The sequence below is a fragment of the Ranitomeya imitator genome, chromosome 6 (assembly GCF_032444005.1).
Source record: "Ranitomeya imitator isolate aRanImi1 chromosome 6, aRanImi1.pri, whole genome shotgun sequence".
In the NCBI taxonomy this organism is placed as follows: Eukaryota; Metazoa; Chordata; class Amphibia; order Anura; family Dendrobatidae; genus Ranitomeya; species Ranitomeya imitator.
Genome location: NC_091287.1, coordinates 782885 through 798329, shown reverse-complemented (window position 1 = coordinate 798329; position 15445 = coordinate 782885). Strand labels below are relative to the sequence as shown.

Sequence of the window (15445 nt, the reverse complement as noted above, 5' to 3'; positions counted from 1 at the left end):
TCCTGATGTGATTTTCTTCTCACGATGAGAAAGTTCTGTTTCTCGTGGGGATTTTTTGCTTTCTGTGGCTTGGGGCCACTCTGGGCCCCGGTGACATCACTGACCCTGGTCGTCCGAGTGATGGAGACTTGTGGCCCCTACACTGAATTCCTTGGTACAGCGAGTCTTTTGCAGGGTCTTTGGCCCCTTGTTTTTCTGCCTCATGTGGAGCAGGGGTCCTGCGGAGACTTGTCAGTAATTACTGAGATAATTAACATCTCTGACCCTCTGTGCTAATCAGTGAAGCCCCCTCTCCAGTAATCAGAGGGGCCTGAATAGGGCTAATCAGAGGCAGGAAGACTGAAATCAGCGGAGACGGGCGCCAATTATTAACATCTGCACTGCCACCGACAGGCGGTGTGTCAAGAGGCGAGAGCCGTGGTGACACCAACAATGAGCTTCACACCTTACATACCGGCCTGACTAGCAATCCGAACACAGTGCATCATGGGACCCCACTGACGGAATAAGCCCCAGATCATTCCACAATATATCGCTCCCATCATTCCACAATGTATCGCTCCCATCATTCCACAATGTTTCGCTCCCATCATTCCACAATGTATCACTCCCATCTCTCCTGATGTGAAGGGCTCACAATCCAATCATCCAATGCACTGTATCCACAATGTCTACCATTTCTAATGTATACTCTGCTGTGACTGAGTGTACGGCAGAGCAGGAAGGGACAACAGGCTGAGGGACGATCCAACGAGATTTATTAAAGCAGGGAGCATATAACATCAAATATCCATAATGTCCTTCAAGTCCACGAGAAGTCCACAATAAGTCCAAGTAAAGAAACAGATCTGGAGGTGCTTTCCAGTAATCCCGCACCCGATAAACGAAACAATAGTCCTTCCACGAGTCCAACAGAACAGATTCGGGGGCACCTCCCGATAATCCTTGTGCCAGCAAACAAAGCAATAGTCCACACGAGTCCAAGGGATCCCAAAACAATCTCACGAACGACGAGATATGTCCTCAGCTCAAGTCTCGCCCCGTTCGCTTCCGCAGTCACAGATGGACGTGGGGTCTTGCCTCAGCTAAGAATCCCCACTCCTTCTCCTTTTAAGGATCAACTCACATCTGATCTCAAAATAAGAATGGATTGTCTGAGCTCCTGGGATCAGCCCATGAAGGGGGGTAGGGGTCACACCTTCTATTCAATGGTTGGGTCCACCAGAAGATTCTAGACTGGTCGGCTCCGCTTAGTCTATCTAGTATGTACATTTGACTAGCCACCTGCTGTGAGGAAGAATGGCTATTCTTCACTAGTGGTGTTGACAAAGCTTAATTACATTATAGCTTAGGGCTGCAAGTATTGGGGGAAGGAGACATATTGTTACAGGTGAACTCCCAGCATAAGAAAATACATAAATTACAGCTAATAGAAACCAGAGAACAGTTACATCAAATGGCATATTATTCAAATACAGGACAGGGCAAAAGTACATATCATGACAATCCCTTCCCCTCCCAATTTGTGTACGTACTAGGGACCTCTACAGGTCGCTGGTTAAGTACATACAGGCAGAGCGTAACTTACATGTAGCCACGAATTGGCATCGTAGCTCTCCCACATCATTGCCCAGGAGAACATCTGCAGGCAGACCACCCATCACCCCAACCACACATCGCCTGGCCCCAAAACCAAAGTTCAGATCCACAGTGGCTGTGGGAATAGTCCTCCATTGTCCACCAGCCAGTTTAATAACAATCCCAGGTCCCCTATGGATTGCCTCAGGCCGAACCACTCTTGAATCAGCCAGTGTGAGCAAAGCCCCTGAGTCACAAAATCCAATAAGTCTCTGTTCATCCAGCACGACCTCCTGCAAGTGCTTACCTCGATGAGCAGAAGTCGTCATAGCTGCAGGTCGCACACCATAAACTCCTAGTGGTGCAACATGGGTGGGTGAGGCACTAGGCCAGTCCTCACGTAGTGGTGACACGTCGTCCTCCATGGCACTTGGCTGTACATAATTAATAATCCGACTGGGTACAGGATCAATCCTCATTTGAACAGCTGGGCAGGAGGCTTGCAGATGCCCCAGCTGCCCACATCGATAGCATCTGTGCTGGGTCTCACTCCATCCAAAGCGTCCTCTTGGGCGAGGTGTAAGGGAACCTGGAGGCCGGCTCCCACCTGAAGGTGCTGTAGGGGTTTGAGGACGACTCCTCCATGGGCTGGCTGGGCATGAGGCCTGCAGATGCCCCGGATGCCCACAACCATAACACCTGCGCTCTGCTACTTCCTCTCCTCGTCGTATTCCAGAAAATGCAGTAGAAGCAACTGGAGGCACATTTACACGGGTATCAGCATGAGGTGGTGGCTTAGAGGAACGGGGAACAATGGGGACAGAAGAACTGGGGGGCACCGGTGTTGTGGAGCTGGTAGGCCTCTCTCCATCCTCCAACAGAACCCTCCACTGAGGCTTGATGGTGAGAGCCTCATCAGCGAGAGATGCAGCTTCTTCCACTGTCTCTGGTCTCCTCTCAGGCACCCATTCCCTGATCTCAGCAGGGCACTTGAAGTAAAACTGCTCTTTTAGGATAACCTGGAGGAAGGTCTCCCAGGTTAAGGCCCCCTCTGCCTCCAGCCAGCGATGACATATTTGTTTGAGTCTGTGGGCATACATCTTGAAAGACACTTCCTCATCACAGGCTAAAGTATGGAACTGAGTCCTGTAAGTGTCTGGGGTAACAGCATAATGTTCTAGAATAGTCTGTTTAATCTCTGCATACTCACAGTTCCCCCGAGGGTCCATAGCTCTATAGGCTACGGCAGCTCCACCCTCTAAGAGCCCCACCAGATGTCGGACTCGGTCCCTTTCCGGGACTTCTATTAATCGACATTGATGCTCAAAGTCCTGGAAGAAGCCCTCAATGTCGCCTGCAGCCTCATTAAAGGGCTTGAAGTCTTTGCGGGACACTCTGGGGAGTTCCCTCATGGTGGGTGCTGGGGTTACAGTCTGCCTGGAGCTTCTAGCTGCTTCCAAAGCGATCTGCCTCTCCAGCAATGCCATCTCCTGAGCTCTGTGAATGGCCTCCCTCTCCTCGGCTCTGTGAATGGCCTCCCTCTCCCTCTCCTCGGCTCTGTGAATGGCCTCCCTCTCCTTGGCTCTGTGAATGGCCTCCCTCTCTGGAGCTCTGTGAATGGCCTCCCTCTTATCGTCTATGGTGGCCTCTTCTCCCAGCAATGCCAACTCCTCCTCGTACCACACAACCCACTGACTTTTTGGGGTATTTACCTCCGGCTGCAGTCTTTCCTCCATTTGCTGTGAGGATCCTTCCTCAGCATCATCTTGCAGGCGAACTCCTTCCAAAGCCTCAATTAGCTGCTCCTTGGAGAGTCCTTTAAAATGAACTCATACTTCACGGGCCTTTGATTGTAGGCTCCCCAAAGTCCAGTTCTTGTACTCTGCGGTGCTAGTTCCTGATGTTGATGGGCTGTTGTCCTCCATTCCTTCTGCTCTGATCCCACCGCTGCCAACCAGTTTGTGACGGGGTGTACGGCAGAGCAGGAAGGGACAACAGGCCGAGGGACGATCCAATGAGATTTATTAAAGCAGGGAGCATACAACCTCAAATATCCATAATGTCCTTCAAGTCCACGAGAAGTCCACAATAAGTCCAAGTAAAGAAACAGATCTGCAGGTGCTTTCCAGTAATCCCGCACCCGATAAACGAAACAATAGTCCTTCCACGAGTCCAACAGAACAGATTCGGGGGCACCTCCCGATAATCCTTGTGCCAGCTAACAAAGCAATAGTCCACACGAGTCCAAGGGATCCCAAAAAATCTCACGATCGACGAGATATGTCCTCAGCTCAATATATAATCCTAGAAAAAACACACAAAGCACCGAACCTGCAGATAAAGCCCAAATCCCAAAATCCTGGGAGAAGGGGAAGGTTTATAAAAGTCTCGCCCCGTTCGCTTCTGCAGTCACAGATGGACGTGGGGTCTTAGTAACATACATAGTAACATAGTTAGTAAGGCCAAAAAAAGACATTTGTCCATCTAGTTCAGCCTATATTCCATCATAATAAATCCCCAGATCTACGTCCTTCTACAGAACCTAATAATTGTATGATACAATATTGTTCTGCTCCAGGAAGACATCCAGGCCTCTCTTGAACCCCTCGACTGAGTTCGCCATCACCACCTCCTCAGGCAAGCAATTCCAGATTCTCACTGCCCTAACAGTAAATAATCCTCTTCTATGTTGGTGGAAAAACCTTCTCTCCTCCAGACGCAAAGAATGCCCCCTTGTGCCTCTTGCCTCAGCTAAGAATCCCCACTCCTTCTCCTTTTAAGGATCAACTCACATCTGATCTCAAAATAAGAATGGATTGTCTGAGCTCCTGGGATCAGCCCATGAAGGGGGGTAGGGGTCACACCTTCTATTCAATGGTTGGGTCCACCAGAAGATTCTAGACTGGTCGGCTCCGCTTAGTCTATCTAGTATGTACATTTGACTAGCCACCTGCTGTGAGGAAGAATGGCTATTCTTCACTAGTGGTGTTGACAAAGCTTAATTACATTATAGCTTAGGGCTGCAAGTATTGGGGGAAGGAGACATATTGTTACAGGTGAACTCCCAGCACAAGAAAATACATAAATTACAGCTAATAGAAACCAGAGAACAGTTACATACATCAAATGGCATATTATTCAAATACAGGACAGGGCAAAAGTACATATCATGACATCTGCCATGTCAGGTGATCTGCAGTCGCTGCACTCTCAGTAGTGTCGGGGTCTCTGCATTCTGTGGTGTCGGGGTCTCTGCACTCTGTGGTGTTGGGGTCTCTGCACTCTATTGGGGTCTCTGCACTCTGTGGTGTTGGGGTCTCTGTACTCTATTGGGGTCTCTGCACTCTGTGGTGTCGGGGTCTCTGCACTCTGTGGTGTCTGGGTCTGCACTCTGGTGTCGGGGTCTCTGTACTCTATTGGGGTCTCTGCACTCTGTGGTGTCGGGGTCTCTGTACTCTATTGGGGTCTCTGCACTCTGTGGTGTCGGGGTCTCTGCACTCTGTGGTGTCGGGGTCTCTGCACTCTGTGGTGTCTGGGTCTGCACTCTGGTGTCGGGGTCTCTGTACTCTATTGGGGTCTCTGCACTCTGGTGTCGTGGTCTCTGTACTCTATTGGGGTCTCTGCACTCTGGTGTTGGGGTCTCTGCACTCTGTCGGGGTCTCTGTACTCTATTGGGGTCTCTGCACTCTGTGGTGTTGGGGTCTCTGCACTCTGGTGTCGGGGTCTCTGCACTCTGGTGTCGGGGTCTCTGCACTCTGTGGTGTTGGGGGTCTGCACTCTGTGGTGTTGAGGTCTCTACACTCTGTGGTGTTGGGGTCTCTACACTCTGTGGTGTCGGGGTCTCTGCACTCTGTGTTGTTGGGGTCTCTGCACTCTGTGGTGTCGGGGTCTCTGCACTCTGTGGTGTTGGGGTCTCTGCACTGTCGGGGTCTCTGTACTCTATTGGGGTCTCTGCACTCTGTGGTGTCGGGGTCTCTGCACTCTGTGGTGTTGGGGTCTCTGCACTCTGTAGTGTCGGGGTCTCTGCGCTCGGTGGTTTTGGGTTCTCTGTGCTCTGTGGTGTCGGGGTCTCTGCACTCTGTGGTGTTGGGGTCTCTGCACTCTGTGGTGTCGGGGTCTCTGCACTCTGTGGTGTCGGGGTCTCTGCACTCTGTGGTGTCGGGGTCTCTGCACTCTCTGGTGTCGGGGTCTCTGCACTCTGGTGTCGGGGTCTCTGCACTCTGGTGTTGGGGTCTCTGCACTCTGTTGGGGTCTCTGCACTCTGTGGTGTTGGGGTCTCTGCACTCTGTTGTGGTCTCTGTACTCTATTGGGGTCTCTGTACTCTGTGGCGTCGGGGTCTCTGCACTCTGGTGTCGGGGTCTCTGCGCTCTGGTGTCGGGGTCTCTGCACTCTGTGGTGTTGGGGTCTCTGCACTCTGTGGTGTTGGGGTCTCTGCACTCTGTGGTGTCATAGTCTCTGCACTCTGTGGTGTCGGGGTCTCTGTACTCTGTGGTGGTCTCTGCACTCTGTGGTGTCGGGGTCTCTGCATTCTGTGGTGTCGGGGTCTCTGCACTCTGTGGTGTCGGGGTCTCTGCGCTCTGTAGTGTCGGGGTCTCTGCGCTTGGTGGTTTCGGGGTCTCTGTGCTCTGTGGTGTCGGGGTCTCTGCACTCTGTGGTGTCGGGGTCTCTGCACTCTGTGGTGTTGGGGTCTCTGCACTCTGGTGTCGGGGTCTCTGCACTCTGGTGTTGGGGTCTCTGCACTCTGTTGGGGTCTCTGCACTCTGTGGTGTTGGGGTCTCTGCACTCTGTTGTGGTCTCTGTACTCTATTGGGGTCTCTGTACTCTGTGGCGTCGGGGTCTCTGCACTCTGGTGTCGGGGTCTCTGCGCTCTGGTGTCGGGGTCTCTGCACTCTGTGGTGTTGGGGTCTCTGCACTCTGTGGTGTCATAGTCTCTGCACTCTGTGGTGTCGGGGTCTCTGTACTCTGTGGTGGTCTCTGCACTCTGTGGTGTCGGGGTCTCTGCACTCTGTGGTGTCGGGGTCTCTGCACTCTGTGGTTTCGGGGTCTGCAATCTGTCGGGGTCTCTGCGCTCTGTGGTGTCGGGGTCTCTGCACTCTGTAGTCTCTGCACTCTGTGGTTTTGGGGTCTCTGTGCTCGGTGGTGATGGGGTCTCTGCGCTCGGTGGTGTCGGGGTCTCTGCGCTCTGTGGTGTTGGGGTCTCTGTACTCTATTGAGGTCTCTGCATTCCGTGGTGTTGGGGTCTCTGTACTCTATTGGGGTCTCTGCATTCTGTGGTGTTGGGGTCTCTGCATTCTGTGGTTTCGGGGTCTCTGCACTCTGTGGTGTCGGGGTCTCTGCACTCTGTGGTGTCGGGGTCTCTGCACTCTGTGGTGTCGGGGTCTCTGCACTCTGTGGTGTCGGGGTCTCTGCACTCTGTGGTGTCGGGGTCTCTGCACTCTGGTGTCGGGGTCTCTGCGCTCTGTGGTGTCGGGGTCTCTGCGCTCTGTGGTGTCGGGGTCTCTGCGCTCTGGTGTCGGGGTCTCTGCGCTCTGGTGTCGGGGTCTCTGCGCTCTGGTGTTGGGGTCTCTGCACTCTGGTGTTGGGGTCTCTGCACTCTGTGGTGTTGGGGTCTCTGCACTCTGTGGTGTCATAGTCTCTGCACTCTGTGGTGTCGGGGTCTCTGTACTCTGTGGTGGTCTCTGCACTCTGTGGTGTCGGGGTCTCTGCACTCTGGTGTCGGGGTCTCTGCGCTCTGTGGTGTCGGGGTCTCTGCGCTCTGTGGTGTCGGGGTCTCTGCGCTCTGGTGTCGGGGTCTCTGCGCTCTGGTGTCGGGGTCTCTGCACTCTGGTGTTGGGGTCTCTGCACTCTGGTGTTGGGGTCTCTGCACTCTGTGGTGTTGGGGTCTCTGCACTCTGTGGTGTCATAGTCTCTGCACTCTGTGGTGTCGGGGTCTCTGTACTCTGTGGTGGTCTCTGCACTCTGTGGTGTCGGGGTCTCTGCACTCTGTGGTGTCAGGGTCTCTGCACTCTGTGGTGGTCTCTGCACTCTGTGGTGTCGGGGTCTCTGCATTCTGTGGTTTAGGGGTCTCTGCACTCTGTCGGGGTCTCTGTACTCTGTGGTGGTCTCTGCACTCTGTGGTGTCGGGGTCTCTGCATTCTGTGGTTTAGGGGTCTCTGCACTCTGTCGGGGTGTCTGTACTCTGTGGTGGTCTCTGCACTCTGTGGTGTCGGGGTCTCTGCACTCTGTGGTGTCGGGGTCTCTGCACTCTGTCATGGTCTCTGTACTCTATTGGGGTCTCTGCACTCTGTGGTGTTGGGGTCTCTGCACTCTGTGGTGTCGGGGTCTCTGCACTCTGTGGTGTCGGGGTCTCTTCACTCTGTGGTGTCGGGGTCTCTGCACTCTGTGGTGTCATAGTCTCTGCACTCTGTGGTGTCGGGGTCTCTGCACTCTGTGGTGTCGGGGTCTCTGCGCTCTGTGGTGTCGGGGTCTCTGCGCTCTGTGGTGTCGGGGTCTCTGCGCTCTGTGGTGTCGGGGTCTCTGCACTCTGGTGTCGGGGTCTCTGCACTCTGTGGTGTCGGGGTCTCTGCACTCTGTGGTGTCGGGGTCTCTGCACTCTGTGGTGTCGTAGTCTCTGCACTCTGTGGTGTCGGGGTCTCTGCATTCTGTGGTTTAGGGGTCTCTGCACTCTGTCGGGGTCTCTGTACTCTGTGGTGGTCTCTGCACTCTGTGGTGTCGGGGTCTCTGCATTCTGTGGTTTAGGGGTCTCTGCACTCTGTCGGGGTGTCTGTACTCTGTGGTGGTCTCTGCACTCTGTGGTGTCGGGGTCTCTGCACTCTGTGGTGTCGGGTCTCTGCACTCTGTCATGGTCTCTGTACTCTATTGGGGTCTCTGCACTCTGTGGTGTTGGGGTCTCTGCACTCTGTGGTGTCGGGGTCTCTGCACTCTGTGGTGTCGGGGTCTCTTCACTCTGTGGTGTCGGGGTCTCTGCACTCTGTGGTGTCGGGGTCTCTGCACTCTGTGGTGTCGGGGTCTCTGCACTCTGGTGTCGGGGTCTCTGCGCTCTGTGGTGTCGGGGTCTCTGCGCTCTGTGGTGTCGGGGTCTCTGCACTCTGGTGTCGGGGTCTCTGCGCTCTGGTGTCGGGGTCTCTGCGCTCTGGTGTTGGGGTCTCTGCCCTCTGGTGTTGGGGTCTCTGCACTCTGTGGTGTTGGGGTCTCTGCACTCTGTGGTGTCATAGTCTCTGCACTCTGTGGTGTCGGGGTCTCTGTACTCTGTGGTGGTCTCTGCACTCTGTGGTGTCGGGGTCTCTGCGCTCTGTGGTGTCGGGGTCTCTGCGCTCTGTGGTGTCGGGGTCTCTGCACTCTGGTGTCGGGGTCTCTGCACTCTGTGGTGTCGGGGTCTCTGCACTCTGTGGTGTCGGGGTCTCTGCACTCTGGTGTCGGGGTCTCTGCGCTCTGTGGTGTCGGGGTCTCTGCGCTCTGTGGTGTCGGGGTCTCTGCACTCTGGTGTCGGGGTCTCTGCGCTCTGGTGTCGGGGTCTCTGCGCTCTGGTGTTGGGGTCTCTGCCCTCTGGTGTTGGGGTCTCTGCACTCTGTGGTGTTGGGGTCTCTGCACTCTGTGGTGTCATAGTCTCTGCACTCTGTGGTGTCGGGGTCTCTGTACTCTGTGGTGGTCTCTGCACTCTGTGGTGTCGGGGTCTCTGCGCTCTGTGGTGTCGGGGTCTCTGCGCTCTGTGGTGTCGGGGTCTCTGCACTCTGGTGTCGGGGTCTCTGCACTCTGTGGTGTCGGGGTCTCTGCACTCTGTGGTGTCAGGGTCTCTGCACTCTGTGGTGTCGTAGTCTCTGCACTCTGTGGTGTCGGGGTCTCTGCATTCTGTGGTTTAGGGGTCTCTGCACTCTGTCGGGGTCTCTGTACTCTGTGGTGGTCTCTGCACTCTGTGGTGTCGGGGTCTCTGCATTCTGTGGTTTAGGGGTCTCTGCACTCTGTCGGGGTCTCTGCACTCTGTGGTGTCGGGGTCTCTGCACTCTGTGGTGTCGGGGTCTCTGCACTCTGTCATGGTCTCTGTACTCTATTGGGGTCTCTGCACTCTGTGGTGTTGGGGTCTCTGCACTCTGTGGTGTCGGGGTCTCTGCACTCTGTGGTGTCGGGGTCTCTGCACTCTGTGGTGTCGGGGTCTCTGTACTCTATTGGGGTCTCTGCACTCTGTGGTGGTCTCTGTACTCTATTGGGGTCTCTGCACTCTATTGGGGTCTCTGCACTCTGTGGTGTCGGGGTCTCTGCACTCTGTGGTGTCGGGGTCTCCTCTGTTCTCTATTGGGGTCTCTGCGCTCGGTGGTGTCGGGATCTCTGCACTCTGTCGGGGTCTCTGTACTCTGTCGTGGTCTCTGCACTCTGGTGGGCTCTGCACTCAGGTGGTCTCTGTTCTCTATCGGGGTCTCTGCACTCTGGTGGTCTCTGTTCTCTATCGGGGTCTCTGTACTCTATTGGGGTCTCTGCACTCTGTGGTTTCGGGGTCTCTGCACTCTGGTGTCGGGGTCTCTGTTCTCTATTGGGGTCTCTGCACTCTGTGGTGTCGGGGTCTCTACACTCTGTGGTGTCGGGGTCTCTGTTCTCTATTGGGGTCTCTGCGCTCGGTGGTGTCGCGGTCTCTGTACTCTATCGGGGTCTCTGCACTCTGGTGGCTGGCCTCTGCACTGTATCGGGGTCTCTGTACTCTGTCATGGTCTCTGCACTCTGGTGGTCTCTGCTCTCTATCGGGGTCTCTGTACTCTGTCATGGTCTCTGCACTCTGGTGGTCTCTGCACTCTGGTCTCTGCTCTCTATCGGGGTCTCTGCTCTCTATCGGGGTCTCTGTACTCTGTCATGGTCTCTGCACTCTGGTGGTCTCTGCACTCTGTCGGGGTCTCTGCACTCTGGTGGTCTCTGCACTCTGGTGGTCTCTGTTCTCTGTCGGGGTCTCTGTTCTCTATCGGGGTCTCTGTACTCTATTGGGGTCTCTGCACTCTGTGGTGGTCTCTGTACTCTATTGGGGTCTCTGCACTCTGTGGTGGTCTCTGTACTCTATTGGGGTCTCTGCACTCTGTGGTGGTCTCTGTACTCTATTGGGGTCTCTGCTTTCTATTGGGGTCTCTGCACTCTATCGGGGTCTCTGTTCTCTATCGGGGTCTCTGTACTCTATTGGGGTCTCTGCACTCTGTGGGGGTCTCTGTACTCTATTGGGGTCTCTGCACTCTGTGGTGGTCTCTGTACTCTATCGGGGTCTCTGCTCTCTATCGGGGTCTCTGTTCTCTATCGGGGTCTCTGTACTCTATTGGGGTCTCTGCACTCTGTGGTGGTCTCTGTAGTCTATCGGGGTCTCTGCTCTCTATCGGGGTCTCTGTTCTCTATCGGGGTCTCTGTACTCTATTGGGGTCTCTGCACTCTGTGGTGGTCTCTGTACTCTATTGGGGTCTCTGCACTCTGTGGTGGTCTCTGTACTCTATTGGGGTCTCTGCACTCTGTGGTGGTCTCTGTACTCTATTGGGGTCTCTGCTCTCTATTGGGGTCTCTGCACTCTATCGGGGTCTCTGTTCTCTATCGGGGTCTCTGTACTCTATTGGGGTCTCTGCACTCTGTGGGGGTCTCTGTACTCTATTGGGGTCTCTGCACTCTGGTGGCCTCTGCACTGTATCGGGGTCTCTGTACTCTGTCATGGTCTCTGCACTCTGGTGGTCTCTGCTCTCTATCGGGGTCTCTGTACTCTGTCATGGTCTCTGCACTCTGGTGGTCTCTGCACTCTGGTCTCTGCTCTCTATCGGGGTCTCTGCTCTCTATCGGGGTCTCTGTACTCTGTCATGGTCTCTGCACTCTGGTGGTCTCTGCACTCTGGTGGTCTCTGTTCTCTGTCGGGGTCTCTTTTCTCTATCGGGGTCTCTGCTCTCTATCGGGGTCTCTGCTCTCTATCGGGGTCTCTGTACTCTATTGGGGTCTCTGCACTCTGTGGTGGTCTCTGTACTCTATTGGGGTCTCTGCACTCTGTGGTGGTCTCTGTACTCTATTGGGGTCTCTGCTCTCTATTGGGGTCTCTGCACTCTATCGGGGTCTCTGTTCTCTATCGGGGTCTCTGTACTCTATTGGGGTCTCTGCACTCTGTGGGGGTCTCTGTACTCTATTGGGGTCTCTGCACTCTGTGGTGGTCTCTGTACTCTATCGGGGTCTCTGCTCTCTATCGGGGTCTCTGTTCTCTATCGGGGTCTCTGTACTCTATTGGGGTCTCTGCACTCTGTGGTGGTCTCTGTAGTCTATCGGGGTCTCTGCTCTCTATCGGGGTCTCTGCTCTCTATCGGGGTCTCTGCACTCTGGTGGTCTCTGCACTCTGGTGGTCTCTGCTGGCTTCCCCTGGCACACGGCTGGCAGATGACGGGGGGAGCGTGCAGCGAGGACACAGGAGCCTCCCCCCCGCTTCACCCTCCCTGATGTGACAGGAGATGCTCACACGCTGGCAGCCGCTGCCACAGACAGAGACCTCTCGTATGTTGGCCCCATTATTACCCACTGGAGGGCAACAAGGACAATGCACCGACCCAGTGGGGTGGGCAGCACCTTCTCCATAGACTCTCTGATTGGGACCCCCACAGTGAGACCTGGACCCGTCCTCTACACCGGGTACCCCATGTTCATGCCCTACAGACCTCTGCTGATCCCGCAGACTCTGCCGCCCATGACCCCCATGTCCTCGTACTCTGAGCGCCTGAACACCGCTTTTTGTGCCAGTCTGGGGCCGGCGCTGCCCTCCATGGTCGCCCTCAGCACTGCTCTTCCCAACTTCAGAGAACTTCCCAATGGATTTTACACTCCGGAAACTCAGAGGAGATCCCCGAACTCTGCGGAAGGAAACAGAGAGCGAGAATCTGAGAAGACGGAGGAGAAAAGTCTGGAGCAAAGCGGCTACACCGAATCCTACCCCAACCTGGCGGGTAAGAGAGCGGGAAACAGAGCGGGGGACAAGGATGTGAGCGAGGAACAGAGAGCGGGGGACAGAGCATGGGGGCAGAGACATGAGCGGGGGACATAGTGGGGAACGGAGACGTGAGCGGGGACAGAGTGGGGGACAGAGACGTGAGGGGGACAGAGATGAGCTGGAGACAGATATGAGTGAGGAACAGAGAGCGGGGGACAGAGCATGGGGGCAGAGACATGAGCGGGGGACATAGTGGGGAATGGAGACGTGAGCGGGGACAGAGTGGGGGACAAAGACGTGAGGGGGACAGAGACGAGCTGGAGACAGATATGAGTGAGGAACAGAGAGCGGGGGACAGAGCATGGGGGCAGAGACATGAGCGGGGGACAAAGACATGAGGGGGACAGAGACGAGCTGGAGACAGATATGAGTGAGGAACAGAGAGAGGGGGGCAGAGACATGAGCAGGGGACATAGTGGGGAACGGAGACGTGAGGGGGACAGAGACAAGAGCTGGAGACAGATATGAGTGGGGGACAGAGCATGGGGGCAGAGACGTGAGCGGGGGACATAGTGGGGAATGGAGACGTGAGCGGGGACAGAGTGGGGGACAGAGACGTGAGGGGGACAGAGATGAGCTGGAGACAGATATGAGTGAGGACCAGAGAGAGGGGGGCAGAGACATGAGCGGGGAACAGAGAGTGGGCAACTGAGATGTGAGCGGGGGACAGAGATACCAGCGGGGGACAGAGACGTGAGCAAGGAACAGAGATGTGAACGAGGAGCACAGAGAGGGGGACAGAGAGGCGAGCGGAGGACAGAGGCATGAGCGGGGAACAGAGAGGCTAGCGAGGGGACAGAGACACAAATGGAGGACAGAGAGCAGGGAACAGAGACGTGAGTAGGGGATAGAGACACCAGTGGGGGAAAGAGATGCGGGCAGGGGACAAAGACTTGAGATGGGGATAGAAATGTGAGCGAGGAACAGAGAGAGGGACAGTGACATGAGCGGGGGAAAGACGCGAGTGGGGGACAGAGACATGAGCGAGGAACAGAGAGGGGGACAGACATGAGTGGGGGATAGAGTGGGGGACAGAGACTTGAGCTGGGGACAGAGATGTGAGCGAGGAACAGATAGAGGGGGACAGAGATGTGAGCAAGGAACAGAGGGGGACAGAGACGTGAGCAAGGAAGAGATAGAGGGTGACAGAGATGTGAGTGGGGGACAAATATATGAGCGAGGAACAAAGAGCAGGGGACAGAATGGGGGACAGAGACGTGAGCATGGAACAGAGTGGGGGACGGAGATGTGAGCTGGGGACAGAGACATGAGCGAGGGACAGAGGGCGGGGGACATGGACGTGTGCAGGGGACAGGGATGTGAGCGGGGATAGGGACACGAGCGGGGGAGAGAAATGAGCGGACAGGGACGTGAGTGGGGGACAGATGTGAGTGGAGGACAGGTGTGAGCGATGAGACACGTGAGCGGGGGACAACAAAGTCATGAGCGGGGGTCGGAGATGTAAGCAGGGACAAACGTGAGGGGAACAGAGAGCGGGTGATGGAGACGTGAGCAGGAGACAGAGACATGAGAGAAGGATAGAGAGCGGGGGACAGACTCAAGTGGGGTACAGAGAGGCGAGCGAGGGACAGAGGGCTGGCGAAAGGGACGTGAACATAGACGTGAGCGGGGGACAGAAAGCGGGAGGACAGACGTGAGCGGGGTACAGGGATGTGAGCGTGGGACAGGGACGTGAGCGTGGGACAGGGATGTGAACGTGGGACAGGGACGTGAGCGTGGGACAGGGACGTGAGCGTGGGACAGGGACGTGAGCGGGGTACAGGGACGTGAGCGGGGGACAGGGACGTGAGCGTGGGACAGAGACGTGAGCGGGGTACAGGGACGTGAACGGGGTACAGAAAGCAGGAGGACAGACGTGAGCTGGGTACAGGGATGTTAGCGCGGGACAGGGACGTGAGCGGGGTACAGGGACGTGAGCGGGCGACGGATGTGAGCGGGGACAGAGACGTGAACGAGGGACAGACATGAGCAGGGGATATAGACGAGGGCGGGCAAAATAGATGTGAGGATGTGAGTGGGGGACAGAGACGTGAGCGGGGGACGAGTGTGAGCGGGTGACCGAGACATGAGTGGGGGACAGACATGTGAGTGTGGAACAGAGATGTGAACGAGGGACATCTCTATGTGTGCGGGGGACAGATGTGAGGGGTCAGCAACGTGAGCAGGGGCCAATGAAGACACGAGCGGGGAAAAAGTCGTGAGTGGGGGCCAGAGGTGTGAGCGGGAGACAGAGACATGAGCGGGGATAGAGACGTGAGTGGGGACCGACATGAGCATGAATGCATAAAATAAAACCAAATCACCACAAAAAAGCCGGACTCAGCAGATCCAAGATAAAAAGAGGACAGAGACAGGTGAGAGGAGTTCATGTAATGAGCAGAGGAGACAGGTGACAGTCACACATCACCACCAAGAGACAGACTAAATAGGGGAAGCCACATAAAACTGTCCAGCATGGCAAAAAGCAGGAGACAGGTGAGGGTCCGCAATAAGACAGTGAGTGAGGGTCAGACATTACCAATGAAGGCGGCAAAGTTCTCACACTGATGGTTGGTATCCATACCCCATTATGACAGCAAGATAAAGAGGAGAGGACAGAGGCAAGAGACAGGCGAGCGAAACGTGCGGTAATCTCCAACCGAGAGACAGGCGAGCGAAATCTGCGGTAATCTCCAACCAAGAGACAGGCGAGCGAAATCTGCGGTAATCTCCAACCAAGAGACAGACGAGCAAAACGTGCGGTAATCTCCAACCAAGAGACAGGCGAGCGAAATCTGCGGTAATCTCCAACCAAGAGACAGGCGAGCAAAACGTGCGGTAATCTCCAACCAAGAGACAGGCGAGCGAAATCTGCGGTAATCTCCAACCAA

At 55.5% G+C, this 15445-nt stretch overlaps 1 protein-coding gene across 1 annotated transcript in view; it reads left to right on the top strand.

Moving 5' to 3' along the window:
* Positions 1–12033: 12033 nt before the first annotated feature.
* GBX1 (gastrulation brain homeobox 1) overlaps positions 12034–15445 on the top strand; it is a 136991-nt gene continuing 133579 nt past the window's right edge. Inside the window, exon 1 of the mRNA XM_069729030.1 lies at positions 12034–12510. Within this exon, the coding sequence (XP_069585131.1) occupies positions 12108–12510 (403 nt within the window). The 5' untranslated portion in view covers positions 12034–12107. The remainder of the gene's footprint in view (positions 12511–15445) is intronic.